This window comes from Cryptotermes secundus, unplaced genomic scaffold (assembly GCF_002891405.2).
Source record: "Cryptotermes secundus unplaced genomic scaffold, Csec_1.0 scaffold1315, whole genome shotgun sequence".
NCBI lineage: Eukaryota > Metazoa > Arthropoda > Insecta > Blattodea > Kalotermitidae > Cryptotermes > Cryptotermes secundus.
In genome coordinates this window covers 183,542-202,732 of record NW_019739240.1, presented here as the reverse complement: position 1 = coordinate 202,732, position 19,191 = coordinate 183,542, and the positions used below count along the sequence as shown (strand labels likewise).

At 38.8% G+C, this 19,191-nt stretch overlaps 1 protein-coding gene and 1 long non-coding RNA gene across 3 annotated transcripts in view; one reads left to right on the top strand and one right to left on the bottom strand.

The window, feature by feature from the left end:
- The window catches only part of LOC111871855, a 173,885-nt gene that overhangs the window by 89,442 nt on the left and 65,252 nt on the right, over positions 1-19,191 (top strand). The gene's annotated exons all lie outside the window — the stretch shown is intronic.
- The window catches only part of LOC111871854 (protein hunchback), a 23,471-nt gene continuing 6,820 nt past the window's right edge, over positions 2,541-19,191 (bottom strand). The window contains exons 2-4 of one of the 2 annotated variants that reach the window (XM_023865226.2): positions 10,564-10,731; positions 5,337-6,238; positions 2,541-5,139 (exon numbers count right to left, since the gene is read on the bottom strand). In XM_023865226.2, the coding sequence (XP_023720994.1) occupies positions 3,438-5,139; positions 5,337-6,238; positions 10,564-10,731 (2,772 nt within the window). In that variant the 3' untranslated portion in view covers positions 2,541-3,437. The remainder of the gene's footprint in view (positions 5,140-5,336; positions 6,239-10,563; positions 10,732-19,191) is intronic. The other variant, XM_023865227.2, reaches the window with a different exon arrangement.

Genomic DNA, 19,191 nt, shown 5'->3' with positions numbered 1-19,191 from the left:
ATATTCATAAGATACAAACCCATCTCGTCAGAATGGATATCACATAAGGACTATGACCGCAAGTGCTCAGTCGGAAAAAAGAAATGCTTGTCTCAAGGGGCTTGGCGCCAAGACGAAATGATTGGCGGTAAACAGTCCTAAAGTAAATTCTACTTTACTTTGGATGGACAAAATAATGGAAACTCTAAGAAACTGAGGAGTATAATTTGTGTTTGCTGCATTGAAAGAATTTCAGTTTCTAACACAGAATATTTTTCCGTTTCTTTACGCTCTGCAGTGCTCGTGTAAGTGCATTAGTGGCTGTGTTCAGGGACAGTCCGTGTGAAAGAATCCACTCGTTTTTTTTTTCTACTTTAGCACTATAATTCAGTTCGGATTACTGAGGTTCCACCGTGCATTGAAGGTTGGTTCTGTAGATACACGCAATGACTACACTTTGGGTTTCAATATAGTGGTTAGAACTAAATGGAAACGTGTAATTACCAACAACGAAGTGATTATACAGAGGAATTGCTATATGTAATCGTCAAATTCGGTCTGTTTTTCCAAACGCTGGGTCGTAGAAAATAATGGTAAAGAGATACTTTTCTCGTGTTCCAGTTCAAGAAATCTTATTTCTCTCTTACTTGATAAGGGCAAATTGGGATTTTCACAATTGGATCATTGCAAAAATAATTATATAAGATGTTCATGTTTTATGGTAATGAGACGAGAGTGGGGTCGTGATGAAAATGATTTTTGTAATTTCTGTAGTAATCTTTGTAATGAAATGCGTTTACGTGGAATTATGGGGGCGAGATGTATAATAGAAATACTCCGTGAAATTGCAGTGTGTATTTTCCTGCGTGGGAACACTCAAGAAAGAATGTGATCATGTTGGGAGCTGCATGTAAGATGGTATGTGAAAATACAAGAAAATAGTATATGTATATACTTCCAACAGTAGTAATTAGTCATCTCTGAATTCATAAAACCTTTATCAAAACTTGTAAAAACTACAATTCGGCCTGTCTCATGAAAGCAGCACGTGTCAGACTGTGAATGTAATCATTTAAAATACACAGTCCCCAACATACCAAATAACAATAGAACTGATAAATGTTTTCAGCCAGGTAAGGAACTGCAGAACCTAGAACCTGGAAAGGCCTCTATTGGTAAAATTTATTCTGAACAATGCCCATTTTCTTCCCTTCTTAATAATGATTTACACTATTTGTGCAAAGTATGTGCAACTTCAAGTCTTTCATCTTATTACTGTCTGAAATGTGAAGCATTACAACCTCAAACCAAGGGCAACATTTTCTGTGAAACAGAACAAGCATTTATTAAATTGTAAATATGAGCAATGGGGACGGATTTGTCATAAGTTATTTTGTAGTTTCAGCAATAGAAAAATAGAGTAGTTGGTGAATGTATACACAATTTTTGTAAATTTTAAAATTATGGTGAAAATAAACAGTTTTGAAAGCCATTTATTTTCATATAAATATAAATCATTTCAGAAAAATAAACAAAACACTAAAAAAATGTAAATAATAGACTATTGTCATGCTTTTCAAAATAGTATCAACAGTATTTCACAAAGTTGCATAATATTCTGGGTAAATTCCTCTTTAGGTTCCAATATTTCTAATGTTTAGAAAAATGCATGCAATGAGCTACAATGAACATAGATATTCCTCTAAACCCCCAGCAAAATATGCAAAAGATCTAATCATAAAAATGGAGTTTTATCATTTTCGCTGGCATATTAAGGATATCCATTTTCTCTTAGTGAAATATATTTTTGATTCCAGTATGTTTCTAATTCTGCTCCTGACGATATATTATGCCCTAAATTATAAGATCTTTTAATTATTTTTTATAAAAATTTTTAAAACCATACTGCCACGGTTTCATGAGATTTTAAACCGTATTCATGCTTTCAAGGAGACAAATAAAAGAAGGGTCAATAAAACAATTTTAATATCAATAAAATATAAATATATACAATTCTGAAAATCTAGTTAGAACTGGCACATTCATTCGAAATTATACAGGGCTACTATTAATGATTCATTCGTTTTTTAAAAGCAATATTTCCAAAATATGACACATACAAATACAATTTATATGTAAAAAGAACCATAAACTCACCAAGTTTACCATGTGCACCAGTTGGTAGCAGGAGTTCAGTGCCTTTAAAAATGGCGACAAAGCAAGAAAAGAGTTTTTGTTTGTTGGAATATGCGAGATGTTGCTGTTATAACAGTGCAACGCGCATTCAAAAGAGATTACGGAAAAGAACCGCCATGTGAACAAAGCATTTTGCGGTGGTATCGGCAATGTTCGTCGCTACCTAAACAATGAACTTCTGCATCGCTGGATTGGGCTTGTTGGTGAGGATGACGTAGCTCTGTTCACTTGGCCCCCCAGATCACCTGATCTAACGCCTTGTGACTTCTTCGAGGTACATGAAGGATCGTGTTAGGTACCCCCACTGACAAGAACACTAGTAGAGCTGAGGGAACGCATCGATGCTGCAGTGATGACCATTGACAGGATGATGCTACAAAATGTGGAACGAGCTCGACTACCGCCTCGACGTGTGTCGTGTGAGCCAAGGGGCACACACAGAACATTTGTAGAGTGTCAAGAGAACTTGTTGAGTTTACGGTTCTTTTTATATATAAATCATATTTGTACGTGTATTGCTTTGGAAAATATAGCGTTTTAAAAATGAATGAATCGTTTATAGTACCCCTCTATTTTGATAATGTATGAACATAAAACAATTAACAAAAAATAAGGTAAAGGAAGAACTATTCTTGTGTTTAATTAAGCAACATTCTATGAAGATAAGGCTTTGCGGCTAATTATGCATTGTGCCATGGAGGTGCAGTTTCACTGTTCTGAAACTGCACTAGATACAGGTGAGATGTCAGTATCACACTATGGCCACACTGAACCTGAGGAGAGAGCTCTTGGTACACGTTAGGTGGGTGCAACAGGTAAGAAAAAAAAATTCTGACTGTGCCATAAATTGAATCTTGCTCAATCAGCAGCTTGGCCACTGTACTTTGAGCTACAAAGAATTAAAATAAATTGCACTGAAATGACAAAATATTAATTGAATCATTGCTATAAACTGAACTGCTCATTTCTCCCAAATATGCCACATAACTAATTTAGTTTGGAATAAACAATGTTCCTACATATGAACAAAATTTGGTGGGGTACATTTTATCTTAAAATGAATACTCACTTCCATTTTCCAGGAGTTAAAGTAAAGCTCACTGAACTAGACTAATTATACTTTCACAAATCATTTAGGTCAATCTTTAGTCATTGTTGGACTAACGTCATTTGGTAACCTATCAAGGAAGTGACTAGAAAAAAAGGGTCAGAAATCATCATATAAATTTACACGGACATAGTAATTTCTCTAATTCACACTTTTAAGAATGAGAGGAGCGTGCGATATGGAGGAAGAACTCCACTTTGTTAGCTGTTTGTACACCACACATATTACACTTGAATGGGTCCTGGTACCCATGGTAACCTTTGTGCATGCTATACAAGATAACATCACTGAAGATTATGTCACAGTGATCACAAGAGTACATTTCAGGTTTGCTAGATAATAAGGTATTCTTTTCATGAGCACTTCTGTTCTGTCCTTCAGCCCTTGGAAATTCCTCATTCATTTTCCTCATCTCTGACTGTGATTGTTGGTTGTTGTGCATATTTTCTTGCTTTGTAGGATGTGGGTTTGTAAGATTATCTATTTTCTCAGGAGACAGAGGGTTCTCTTCACTTTCTGACACGTGAGAGTAACTTATATTGGCTCGTTCGATGTCTGACAGACTTGTCTGTTGTTGGAGTTTCCGTGAGATATGATCCAACTTATATGCTTGGCCTTTGCGTCGATGCTTTGAAGTTTTCATTGATGCTGATTTATGTAATATGGATGGAGTGGTATAGGTTACAGAAGCTTCTGAACTGATGTCCATTGCATCAGGTTTACTAAGATCTAGTGGATCACCATCTACTGCCTTATTATTAAAAGACAGTGCATGCTCTCCAGTACCTAATTTGCTTGTGTCTTTGGAATTCTGTTTCTGGATTAATTTATCAGGGTCTGTTTCCTTTAAAGCACTTGAATTGTTGACAATATTGTTATTATTATTGGTGTTATTATTCATATGGTAGTACTGTGATGAGGCTGCAAGGAAATGATCACAGTTTTCATTGGATGAATTTCTCCTTGAATCAGGAATACTATTGCTTTGGCCTTGTGTGCTTACGCCACCATTTAGTGGGAATTCAGATAGGACAGAGTTACTGTTATTGGTAGCAGAAAAGGGATTAGGCATAATGCAACCATATGGATATGGTACAGAAAGGTTTCCAGATTGCTGAGAAATAACTCCGTATGAAGGCTGGAATATAGGTAATGGTAAGGGTGCATGAGAAGGTAAAGGAACATTATTTTTCTCCTTAGATATAGATTTTACTATATTCCTGGGGCGTTGCTTTGGACCACGTCGAGTGCCATAGACATCAATGATTGGATCTGGATTAGGAGTACCATCTGGATTGAGAACCATAGCAGGGCTGTGTTCATATTTACGTAAGTGAACTTTGAGGCTATGGAGGTATTTTGTAGCATAGTCACATGTAGCACATCGGTACTGGCACACATTTGAATGAGACTTGAGGTGGGAGTTCAGCATTGATTTGTTGACACAGCTGTAGGAGCACTCAGGACATTGAAATGGCTTTGAGTTAGCATGATTTCGTAGGTGGTACTCCAAATGGTGCTTATACTCTGTGACAAATGGGCATCTTGGGCAGTTTAGCATTTTTTCCCTCTTGATATGACATCGAGAATGATTCCAAAACTCCATCTTTGTCACAGCAACAAAATTACATTGTTTGCACCGGAAAGTCTTCATTTTTCCTTGAGAATTTACCCGTGGCACTCGAATACCAGACTGTTCTTCATTAGCTTCAATAATTTGCTCAGCAAGTACTGGAGTGAGCATATGACTTTCACAAAGGTGTGTTTCAAGCTCTATTATGTCTTTGGTGACAAAATCACACTTGCTACACTTCTGGTCAGGGCAGTGTGTTCTATTGTGGTCATTGAAGTCAGTCCTTAAAAGACAGAACATGAAATTAATGGACTTAAAAACAATAAAATTAGAAGGTGTTGAACACATGTTTATGCAACTTACCACACAATACACATGAGCATCACAAATGTTGTCAATTTTTATTTTGCAATTAAATGGAAAGTTGAAAGAAATTTTTCTTACTGAACTAACATCCAACATTCAAAACGTCTCGCTTACCTTGAGAGTGTAGTGTAATCACAAAGAGGGCACTGGTATACATTTCTCACTCCGTTGTTACCAACTCCAGGCCCTGATGTAACTGCAGCTCTCATGCCACCCATGACAGAAGACTGCTCCACAGTCATCTCTAGACATCTGAGTGGACTCTGCTCACCTTCATGGAGCGTCATCTTGAAATTCTCATTTCCCCCATCTAGCATCAAGGTAGATGATGATGTTGATGATGATCGACTATTATCATCAGAAAAACCAGGATTGAGTCCTGGAGTAGCATTTGTAACATGCATAGGAGGCGTCTTCATATTGTTGTGTGTTGAGATTCTTACAGGTGAATCACACATGTGTCCCTGGGCACAGTGATTTGGAGAAACTATATTCTGATTTGCAACAGGATTTCTGTTTGCCACAGGAGTAACCAATGAACTTAAACTATGTAGCGGTGATGTATTGAGAGTGCGGTTTTCAGCTATGTGGTTTTCAGACGAAGGAACTTTGGTTTGTTGCTGATGAGAATGGTCTGATTCAGGCATGGAAGTCTGTGATGCAGACTTCAGTACACTGTTTCCGAAGTTCAGATTGCTTGCTGCTTTCAATGATGGAGGCACTATACATTGACTGTGAGAATTCTCTAAGAGATTCATCTCCCAAACTTGAGCTGTATTTTGGCTTGTAGGCTGCTGATTGCTTGGGATCTGACTCGAAGCATTTAAATCTGTGTTAGGTTCAGATTTTATTGTTTGGTTTTCTTGTGCATTGAAATGTTCTGGGGAGCCAAATGAACCACTCTGTCCAGGAGATGGTCGCCCAGCACTGCTTCCAGATGACCCATGGCCAGGTGAAATGCCAGAATCATTATTTGGACTGTGTGAACGCTGTTCAATGTCCATTTGTTCTTGTTTCTGAAAAATAAAAATTACATAGAAGTTATAATTTACATTACTGAAATTGCATGTAGCTTGCAAAGAGTAGAGTGAAAACAGTGGATATGACCAGAATTTATAAAACATAAAAACAGAAATTTTTAGGAAATTTAGAACAATTTAAACAATTCATATTATTTAAGAAGCTTCATATTAAACAACATATGTACTAAAATGCATGTGACACATAGGTACAATAATTTGAAAATAAAGAAAATAAAAAACGCAATGTAATGGAAAATTTTATGTAAAACTGTTGAAACACTGCCCAGTGCAAAAGTAGGCAAAATTTTCAAGTGTAAAATTTTATGATAGGTTTAAAATTGTACACATGATTACAAAATGAAGAAATTGTTAAGCAGAAATTTGTTAAGAATTTTTTTTTAAATTGCTCCTGCTTATTTTATCAGAATGCTGTTCAATCATATAGCACATGTCATGCGCGCATACTTCATGTAACATCTATAGTTACAATGCAGAGTAAATTGTTTTTATAAAATGCTTGCCAAAAATATAAATCTTATCTTTATGCTTTTCATTTAATTGTTAATGTGCTATTTCTCTCCATTCTGTGAAACTATTTTTATACATGGAAGAAGCAAACTGCTTATAAGAAAAGTATACATATACTCGTAATTTTCAAATTGTATTATCTTGTAAATTTAGGGATGGGGCATGCAGTAGCATAGTTGGTTGAGCCACTATGCCACAAGTCGGAAGGTAGCAGGTTCGAGTCCAAACGATGTGGATTTTTTCAATTTACCTAAACCTTCCAGCCTCACTACAGCCCTGGGATCAACTCAGCCTCTAACAGAAATGAGTACCAGGAATCTTTCTTTGGGATAAATGGCTTCCAGCACATAAGGCTGACAACTTTACCGCCATCTGTAGACCGATAGTCTAAAGAAATGTGAGTCTCGACATCTCACAACCCTATGCGCCTGCACGATCTGTTACTGGGATATCCTTACCTTTACCTTTTGTAAATGTAGGGAAAATGAGTAGTAATTTTTGCAGTTGATATGCTTGCCTGAGCGATTGTGTGTTCATGGCTGCAAACATGCGCAGTTCCTTTGTGCGGTTTGAGCTTGCCACCGGGATTATTTTTTCTTTGGTTATTTAACGACGCTTTAAATATTGAAACTACATAGCATAGGATGATGGGATTACTAATAAATTGGAAAAGACTTGGAAGGAACCGGTTGTGACCTGCTTGAGGTACTATCCCTGCATTTTCCTGCATGGTCTTCCCTATACTTATTATTTATTAAATATGAAAATACTATTTTTCATAGCGTAATGAAGGAAATGTCTACATTTAGATTACATGATTATATTCTTTATGCTAAGTTCACTATTTCTTAGTCTAAATTTATTTTTTAATCTCTTCGCATATACTCAGACAGTAGAGGATGAAATGAATGTATCTGTGTGAATATCGTTTTAACGTATTACTTTTGTATTTTAATCATTCGTTTCTTTTTGTACTTATTTTATGCCCTTAATTCTCATAGAATTTAATTATTCCTCAAAACTTTCGTTCATTTACTATTGTGTTCGTACAACTATCCTCTCTGTGTTGGTTATGCCAGTGGTTCTCAGAATGTGGGGCGCGACCCCCGGGGGGGGCGAAGGGCTTGAAAGGGGAGCGCAGCATACTTTCCTACAGATAAAAATTAAAACTGCCCTAAATCAATTAGAAAAGTAACAAAAAATAAAAATACATATAGAAAAACTTCAACGTTTCAGTGCAGTTGTGCTGATTTGTTTACCTCTTGAAGTTGACTTGATTATGAACAATTGATCATGAAGCGTTTCCTGATTAGTGACAGAAATGAAGACACCAGTGCTCCTTCAACTAGTGGTGGGAAAGAAGCTACTCGAAAACAAGAAGGTACGATGAGAACTATTTATCACTAGGCTTTACGAAAAGTGTGATCATTGATGAAGAACGTCCGCGATGTGTAATCTGTCTAAGTATTTTAGCTGCAGACAGTACGAAAGCTAATAAATTAAAGAGACATATTGAAACCAAACATCCGAAGTTTACAAATAAACCAAAAGATTTTTTTTTTGTTAGAAAGCTTAGTGGTTTAAAGTCCACCCAACAGAAATTTGCTAAAACAACAAATGTGACTTCTAAGGCCCTTTTAGGCTCTTACAAGGTTTCTCATAGAAATGCTAAATACAAGAAACCACACACAATTGCAGAAACACTGATTTTACCAGCAGCGATTGACATAGTATCAACAGTGTTAGGTGACTCTTCTGCTCAACACTTGAAAAATATCCACCTCTCTAATGACACAGTTTGTAGAATTTCAGACTTTTCTGACAATTTGCGTCAGCATTTAATTGAGAAGTTGCATAACAAGTGCTTTGCAATTCAAGTGGACGAAGCGACTGATATTCATAAAGATGCTCATTTGATTGCGTACGTTCGTTTTTTTGATGATAGTATAATATGCGAGAGGAATTGTTTTTCTGTGAGCCTATCTTGAAAACAGCAACAGCTCAAAGCCTTTTCGACTTGATTAATGCTTTCCTTAATGAAAATGGGATATCATGGGATATATGCACTGGCATATGTACAGATGGAGCTCGTTCAATATCTGGAGTCCGTGCTGGATTACAAACAAATATTAAAGCTGTTGCTCACGAAGCAGTATGGACTCGCTGTATAATACATCGGGAGGCTCTGGTAGCTAAAGAACTCAGCCCACCCCTTCATGAAGTGCTGCAGACGGTTGTAAAAACCGTCAATGTTATCAAGACAAATCCTCTGAAGTCTAGACTTTTTAAAATGCTGTGTGAGGAAATGGGTGCCGAACACACTGCTCTGTTGTTTTTTAGTGATGCTCAATGGCTTTCAAGAGGCAAGGTATTAAAGAGAATGTTTAAGCTGAGGCATGAGGTGTTCTGTTTTTTAAATGGGGAAAATCACTCACTGGCAGATAGTTTCAGCAACAAGGAGTTTTTATTGAAAATGGCTTACCTCGCAGATATATTTGAGAAACTAAATATCCTCAACACTTCACTTCAAGGGAATGAGGCAACTGTACTTTCTTGGAATGACAGAGTGAAGGCATTCATGAGAAAATTAGAGCTCTGGAGAAACAGTATGGAAAGTGACATGCTAGACATGTTCCCTACTCTAGTGCCAATGGTACAAGACACTGATAATCCAGTGCTTCCAGTGGACATAAAAATCTGCCTACTTGATCATATCATAATGTTGAAAGTTCATCTCGAGAAATACTTTTGCAATGATTTCGATGAATTGAATTGGATAAAAAATCCATTCGAAAATGCTCCTGGGCCATCTCTGAAGGTAAATGAGCAAGAACAACCCACCGATCTCACTAGTGATACTTCATTAAAAAGTACATTTAAGGAATTGTCTTTGTTGGAGTTCTGGATACATATTGGCAAGGAATTCCCAACTTTGAGCCCAAAAGCATTGAAGATCGTGATTCCTTTCGCAACCACTTACTTATGCGAGACAGACTTTTCTACTTTGGCAGCTATAAAGTCAAAGTATCGTTCAAGGCTAAGTATTGCTAAAGAAGTTAGAGTGGCCATTTCTGATATTACACCACGTTTTGATAAACTTTGTTCTCAAAAGCAGGCCCATCCATCACACTGAACTTTGACATTTAAATGTTTGATTTTCTTTGCAGAAAAAATTAATACTTGTTAGTTTTAATATCGTTTCATTTCAATACATATTTTGGTTAATTGCAAGTGTTAAAACTAATTTTTATTGTAGGCCTAATATTGTGATACTTTAATTTTGAGTAAAAAACTGCTAAATAGTATGTAGAAAAAAACAAAATAAACCGAATAAAACGTCAAACATACAATGGCTTCTATTTTGATAAAAAACAGGCTGGGTCCTGAGAGTATTTTCTCTTGTCAGGGGGGGCTCAGAGGTAAAAAGTTTGAGAACCACTGGGTTATGCATTATATCAGGCATGTCAAACGCGTCGATGGCGGGAAGATTTTTGGTCGATCTCATAGGACTATAAGGGAATTATACGTGACAAGCATGTAAATTCACTTGTAATATAATATGATTATATTCAGATTTTGAAAGGAAAATACGTGTTAAAGTAGTCTGTACTTTCAATATATGTTGCTTTTACAACAAACATCATGTCTCATGTTATGTTTACCAATATTTTTGCTTAAAGCGAGGTACGACAATAGGAGGGTTGGTAGATCACTGGCAGTTTTGACACTAAAAAGTCGATCACAACGTGTTTGAGGTTGGACATGCCTGCATTATAATATATTGAACTTACCACGGAGACAACTGACATCTGAGTAGAATGCTGCCAAATGCCGCTGAGAGAATCTACTTCTAACATAAGTCTGTCTCTGTAATTACTGTGAACCACTGTGCAAACGCTTTCACTGGTCAGAGGCCCAGAAGATGTGTTCATATTGTTTCGTGTTCTGGTATCCACCATCTAGAAACAAAAATTATAATCACTCTTTGCTCATAAGCAGAGACCCCCTGCCACAATATCCCTGGAGAATCACCCCAGTAACCATTGCACAGGAGGCTGGGTGGGCCTAATAATCGATCTGGACGTTGCAGAGAAGAGAAAAATGTATTTCCTTTGCCATGAATGAAACTCCGAATCCTCATTTGTCGAACCCATAACTTGGTCGTCATGTCGATTGATAGCGGTTTCAAGTAAAAAATTGTTGTATTGGAACAATATTTTCATTAAACATCTTGTAGGCCTTGATGTCCTTATTCTTTCCCATACTCTTATTGGCTGTACGTTGTTTGTTCAAACAACACTAATTTCTGATCCACCATCTTTAATTATTACTGTGAATACTGCCACAAACGTGTCAGCAAAATGTAATAAATTTACATGGCAAGAAGAATTGCAGTAAAGGCCACTACAATTTTTCTTTTTAATTTGCACTATTATGTATCAAGTGTGTTTTCCATAATTGTACGTATTAGAATGTTCACGATATCGGATACTTTATACACTGTGGTTTCATTTTACTGGGATCTACTAGCAAGGATTCTTATATTTTACGCTATAAAACAAGTTTTGGAGTGGACATTCAACTATTTACTTCATACTTTTCAGTCTGTATTGAGAAATCAGGAAGAATTATAAAATAATAATTAAGAAATTTCGTGAGTTATTTCTGGTTCCACCAGTTTACGGAATTCTGATTACTTTCAGTCTGTTACAAATTAACCTCGAACATTCCCACTGCCGTCGTGTTTAGTGTCGACATGTAAACAATATTTTACACAATATTTTAAACAGAATATATTGGCATATTTATAATGATGCATACATAAACTGACATGATACCGCAACACCCTCTGTCCTTATAAGAATACCCGTAATCAAAGGCTGGTTTTATATTTATAAGCGAACATAAAACTTGTAAAAATTAAGTCTGTAACACTAACGCATTTCGTCTTTTACATGTTCTTGGAGTGGGAAGAAACAATAATTTCGTAATAGGTTTAATCTGAAAATTCAATATAGGACACTTGTCCGTGTGGGATTTGTAATAGCTAAAATGTCACGGTAGCCTAGCGGTCTAAGGCATGCACTGTCTTCGCTCGCTCGGAAGCCGGGATCGTGGGTTCGAATCCCACTCAGGACATGGATGTTCGTGTGCGTTTTTCTGTGTTTGTGTACAGGTAGAGGCCTTGCGACGAGTTGATCACCCGCCCAAGGAGTCCTACCGTATGTCTAAGATGTATAAAAACCGAAATGAACGGAGAAGTTCATGGAGGTGGGCCTAGGCCCACTGGGGCTGTAGTGCCAAGAAGAAAGAATGGTCTTCAGACGGAGGGTCATCTGAGCAGCCAACCAGTGCTCCTCGGTCGTCTCTAAGTTAACAAAATATATAAATGACATATATTAATAAACTTCGTGGTGTCGACATTATGGAAAAATATAATTTTTTAAAATAAACTTTGCCACAGTAAGCTCACTTATTCGTATTGGTCACATTATGTAATTAGTAGACAATTTTCTGTATCCCTGTAGTTATTTAACGAAATTTCTGGAGGAACCTGCTACTTCCATCTTCAGGATAGAAGGAGACGGCGCCAGAAGTTTACTTCGTAACGCTAGTAATCCTCTGTCACATAACATGGCGTCACATCTCAGAACACGGTTTTGTTTGGTAAACCTACAGCAAGGGTCAAAAATAAGATCACAAATAATTTGTATATTTTCGCTAACAACTTCGAGATATATTGTGTCGGTCATATTGGCTGACACTTCAAACGTCTTGGCTTCACTGCTCATATTCTTATTCCGAAACATCTTAAAAATCTTATTCCAAAACTGCTTTTAAATATCTGCACAAAAGTGGGAGGATAGATGTGTTATATGAGGTTACAAACGAGTAAGGATCCTGTTATTAATTATGCTTTCTAGTTAATCACTTTGTTCTCTTTAAATTAATAAGAATTATCTGTTATCAATAACACCGATCCCGTATTTCCTTCCCCTAAAATGCAAGAGAACCGTAGAAGGGTGTACAGAAAAGTTGAATGTGCGAACTTCACGTGTCTTAAGCTTCTTTGAAAGAAATGTCTTGTGGTTCTGTCAAGGTCTGTTCCAAGAATTCATGAAGAAAGTATTCGAGAAATGTCCATAATACCAATACATAAAATACAGTTGCGGATGGCTATGAGCTTAGGTAAAAGAACAACCCTATCTCAGCAATGGGGTGGGAAGAGGGAAACAGCTACCCACACCGCCATGTACAACAGGACTTCGGTCTCTACGTTGCTTTCCTCATAAAGGACTTTACTTCATTGTACTGGGGGGAATGGCAGAGTAGTGCAGACCTTTCTTTTCTTTCATATCCCCCTTTTAGCTTAAATTCAAGTAATTTCTACCATCAAGTTTCATTATTGGTTATCTACCCTTTGTGCAGATCGCACGGCCTTTGACTGCTGAAACACTAGGATCGCGGATTTCAAATCAAATCAGTCTGCAGCTCGGTTCTATATCCTTGTTTTTCTGTTTTGGGCAGAGAAGGTAGCACGAATGGGGGAGAAGAGGAATGCGTATAGGATATTGGTGGGAAAGCAAGAAGAAAAGAGAACACTGGAAAGACCAAGGTGTAGGTGGGTGGACAATGTTAAAATGGATAGGATGGAATAGACTGGACTGATCTGGCTCAGGATAGGGCCCAATGGAGGGCTCTTGTGAACACGGCAATGAACCTTCGGTTTCCATAAAATGCTGGAAAATTCTTTAGTAGCTGCAGAATTGGCGGCTCCTCAGAAGGGCTCAGCTCCATGAGTGAGTTGGCCCCGTGTAGAAAGAGAGTTGCGATGTGTCAGTCTCCCATCTAAGGAATTCTTACTAATATGTCTAAATAATTTTTTATTTTAGAATTCTGACGCGGAGGAAGCCAGTGACTTCAGTATACAATTAGCATAAACCAGAACAATATTCATGACGATTTATCGCCTTTTTCAAATTTTACTGCTTATTTATAAACACCAAAGACTCTGAATTGAATATAATGAGGGGTAGAAACCGTTTTATATTCAGCCACTCTGGAACACATTTATAAACCCCCTGTATCAATTGGTGACATCTCTTTCCAGACCGAAAGGGTAGCATCTATAGGCTTCGTCTAATACGTAAATAAAAGCCCACATGTAGCGCCCCAACAGAAAATAGCCAACATTCGGTTCCATATTGCAATGAATGGACAAAAATATATTTTCGCAGACTTCCGTGTTTCATTTGATCATTGTACCGAACAACTGAACCTTCATCCCAAAATCAAAAGAACCAACTGCCAGGAGGGTGTCAGAAACAACTGCCACCGGACAAAGTCGTTGTTTTGACACCGCAGTAACAATTCAGGGAGGCAGCGGGTGGACACAAGGTGCTCAAACCCGGAACTGAGGCGTGGGGTCAGAATGTGGGTCAGCTGCCCGGCACCCATGATCCAGGTCTGATCGGTATCAGTACAGACCCACGGATGGATTCGTCCAACCATCACGACGAAGGTCCGAGGAGTAACAGTGCGGCAAGAACACATATGGGAGATATTCCCTAACCAATCACGCCTTTAGTAACTAGGTTTTTGTTTTAGTAAGAAACAAGGTGATCATATTGTTTTCAAATACAGCCTCAGCAATCTCTTTTCGGTTACAAAACTGATCAGCCAGTCTCCTTCTATGTCGTTCTCTTTCAAACATAGATTTTACATAAGTAATTTTGTTTTGACGGTAATTTTGACTTTTGTATTCCCCCGGTTCGAACACTGGAGTCGTGTTTTCGAATCCCACTCGAAAAATGGACGGCTCTATGCGTTTATTCTGTTTGTGGTGCCCTGTGTGTAGGTAGTGGCCTTGCGACGGGCTGATCCCCCGTCAAAGAAGCCCTACCGCCTGTGTAAAAAATTAAGAACTCAGAAAGCGGCCAAGGCCAAACAAAGGGCTGTAGCGCCACGGATGAATGAATGATTGATTGAAAAGTTGTCTCCAGTTCTAGTGATAGAACATACAAGATACATACATTACTCCCAAAAATAATATTTTGTAAGGTACATACTCTATTCTGGGATGTGACGTCATTTAATCAAGTAGATGTTCGCCGTCGTTTCGGAAGCACGTGCTATATACATCTTCAGGGCCGAAGATATATTAAGCAAGAACGAGCAGCACCATCAGCTTAAACTTTCTTGCTCCTTGATTAGCAAGTCCCCTAACCTAAAGATGGAAGCAGTTCGTTCCTCCGAAACGTCGGCGAACATCTCCGTCGCTACACAGCCTCACATCCCAGAAGTTTATATGTACTCCAACTTCGTTAATCTTCCGATTTTATTAAGACCTCTACGTTTTAGAAAACAGAGCTAATTACGTTTCGGGCGAACATAATACTGACACGTTTTAGGGGTTCTGTGACTATAGTCGGGGTATAGAGCGGACATTGTTTTTATTGACCACTTGTATACACAACTTGGAATTACACTTTACAGTTCATTGATACAGACTACTGTCCTCAGTCTACTATAGTTTCCACTAGCCGCATCCTGGCAACGGCTTCTACCGAGGGAGATTCTTCTCCTTTCCGCACTCAGGCCCTCTTGTCACAGCCGCCCTTGCATATCTCTTGTCGGCCGACAATTAACTGGGTCCCAGGCTTGCGTCTGTTTCATATCAACCTCCTAGTTTTCTTTTCACAGGCTGACTTCCAACTGAACTCTCTCAACCAACCAGCTACTTCACGTCACTTCATTCAACTGAGCTGCTGACAACTTCTATTAACTACCTTGTTCCTTGAAACTGTCTTGCTTGTAATAGCTCGGCACGGACTACATAGAAAACGTCGTTCTAATATCATTGCTTTGGTGTCTGTTGCCGCGGAAAAGTGTTTACCGAACTGTTGCTTAGAAATTAATTGCATAACCCCGTCGTTCTATTGTTACGTGCGTTTACCTAGCAACAGCCAATGTTTACAAAGTCACTGCATAGCAACGGCTCCATACGTCACTACACGAAAGAAAACCTACTGTTGGCCTTCTTTGCATAGGTAGTTTTAAGCCGTGGAACGTAGTGGCTTTAATAACTTCAGGCCATGAAAAATGTCCAAAATAACAATGTGTCGTATCATCTTCAAATAGCTTCAAACTTGATAAATTATAAATGTTGGAGCACAGTATAACAAAATAATGTTTAGAACTAAGAAGAATTAAGGTAACAATTAGGACATTACATTAAGAACTTCTGTATTTATGCAGGTCGGCTTTTATTTCGCCAACGCTGAATTTAACGAGGCCTGCTTCTTATTTCAGACATTTGGACAGGCTAGGGAGAAAAAGAATAAATGTCAGATTCTGACGAAGAGTCCACTTTTTATGCCAGGAAGAACGTGGATAGATGACATTAATATGGACCTTGCAGAGCGACAATTTGTGAGATTGGGAGGCGAATGGAAGTGGCTCTGCATCTTGTCTGTTGGGGGGAGGGGGGGGCTACTGCACTGGCGAGAAATGCCTGGGGCAAGGCGAAAGAATGTTTCATGACGCAGCCTCGTTAGAAATGAATCCCCTGATTATTGTGGAAAGAATGTTTTTTCTGGAGCATTTTTAATATTTGAACCGATTCAATGAAACGTATATTTTGTCAATTTGTTTCAAAACACCATCTTTTCCTAAGTAAAACCTTTAAAAATAGGTAAAGCTATCCCTGTAGCAGGCGATGAAGGCCCGTAGGGTTGTGCGACTTCGATGCTCCCACATCTTTTAGACAATCGAATCGTAGTCTGATGTGAGGTTGTCAACCTTGCGAACCGGTCTCCCCTAACCCCCCCTCGCCCCCGAGGAAGACTCTTCGTACTCATTTCTGTTATAAAGCGATTCGATCCTAGGGACATAGTGTGGCTGGAAGGTTAGGTCAATTGAAAAATCCAAAGACCTCATAGGGAATTGAACCCATGACCTTCCGGTTTGTAACACAGTGCCTCAACCAACTACGCTAGTCCGGTACCCTGATGCTCTATTATTTTTTATTGCTAGTGGGGTGGGACTAAGTCCCTTGCACAGCGGCCACTGCTGGCCTATTTTACCAGCCCCAGATGATAGGTGAGGGTGATTGAGGTGCAATTGGTGGAATGAAGATTGGCAGGGGAAGCCGAAGTACTCGGAGAAAACCTGCCCCAGCACCACTTTGTCCACTACAAATCTCACATGACCAGACCCGGGATCGAATCCGGGCCGTCGCAGTGGGAAGCCAGCGACTAACTGCTTGAGCTATGGCGCGGCCATGCTAATGCTCTAACTAAACAACTAACCAACTAACACCACACCGTAAAAGTTAGAAGTGGAGGTATAACTCCATTCTTTCCGGACCATGGCATTATCCCTGGGGAAGAGCCTCCGGTACCCATTCTGCAGGAGGCTGGGTGGACCCAGGCCTTGTCTGGACGCTATGGCGGCAATCGAACCCCGGTTCCTCAGCCATGGAACCCGTAGCCCATCGCCATACCTTCTCCGCGAATATATGTTTTGTGCAGAAGGGCTATATGGAAGTTCGTGTATTACATTCGTACGCAATTATTTGGCGGTAAATTAGAATTTCAGTGATGTCTGGTTGAACGATCTAAGTGAAACCCCCGTGAAATAATACAAAATATTCAAAATGTACGTGACTATTCCAAAGTCACTACGCGTGTGCATGAATCGACTTGAGTGGTGAAAACTCAGCACAGCCATGATTTCCACCAGAAGGGAAGGAGGGGGTTCCACAATGAATGTCTGTCATAACGGTGCTCCTGCACCTGTTTGTCTATAAAATATTAATAACAGCGCGTAATAAAACTACTGCAGATGTAAACACGCATTCTAGTCGTTTCTATTATCGTACAAAGAAAACATCTTCTATATGAAGAATATTCATTCTGAGACACATCATCAAAAATATTACCATGACACTAAAAGTAAGTGTCGTGCAGCCCGTGTCTCTTAGCAGTATTGCTGTATCTGAGTGCGGAGGTGAAACTTCGAGTTTTTTATAACTCGGTAATCCACGGAAGGGCTCAGCCTCATGCTCCAGACGCTTTTACCCACAGTGAAGTATTCTCAGCAGCTATTCGGCATAAAACTTTAATGTTTTTTGAACATAACAATGCAACGAATTGTTAAACTGTGTCAAAAATGATGGGAAATAGTTCATTGAAAGGGCTGGCGAACATTTCAAACGCTGTAAAATTTTAATAAGCACAGCGGGTTGACACTGTATTAATATAGGGATGAGATTTCCACAGCGGTGAGTATTCGTATTAATGTTTGGTGAGTTGTCACACCGTGTAATCTGATGGGTGCTTACTTGTAAATATTCTTCAAAATGTTGACTCCACTTACCAGACTAAAATTATCATAATTTATCGATCGGTACTCGGTTCTGAGTTCTCTCGAAATACCGTACTGGCTAATCTGACTTAAGCTTTCCCTGCTTTTACTTAGTTCCGCCATGCATATATCGGGGAAATAGTGTATACCATCCAAGTATTTAAAAATGACTATAAAATTATTGTTTTTCTTGTTTAGCTTTCCACTTCGGTATGTTACGTGTGGCTTTCTATTGTAAACCGGTATTTCAACATAAGTAAAAGTCGTCTATTTATTTTTCAGTGTATTTTTCAGGTCTCTTTCTCTTGCAGAATGTTTACTGAGAAATACCATGACGCGTCTACAGCAAATGGGTGAGGGGGGGGAAGTGGACGCAGCGTCTGTTGCGCAACTAGCTTTAGCCTCTACGATACAGAGCCTTTCTTAAAAAGTTGATAGTTGATCAGCTAATCGAAATATACCCTTCTTTTATAACATCAAAATTGTATTCATATACCCCATCAGAAGCCAGTTGAATCCTGTCCAAAACCGAACACCTTATTTCTTCAATAACCTTTTAATATACGCCCACTTCTCCAGCCAGAACCTCTGCCCATTCATTTCGTGTTAACTCACCCTGTTATTAGAAGCGCACGATAAATTATGAAGTATTATGTTGCAATTTTGTTCACTTCTGTTAGTTATCCCCTAAAGTGCAGATATTCCGCTCTGCAAGTTTTGTTAGACACCGTCGCTTTATGTGTGAGACACCAAGTTTCGCAACAGTATAAGGCAATAAAGTGAAATTATAGTTTCGTACCTTTTACGTCTACATGGCCGCGCCACAGCTCAAGCGGTTAGTCGCTGGTTTTACACCGCGGCGGCCCGGGTTCGATCCCGGGTCTGGTTAAGTGGGATTTATGGTGGACAAAGTGGCGCTGCGGCAGGTTTTCACTGAGTACTTCGGTTTCCCTGACCAATCTTCATTCCAACAACTTCTCCATCATCATAATCACCCGGGGCAGGCTACAATAGGCCAATCAGTGGCCGCCATGAAGTGAACCCAGTTGGAC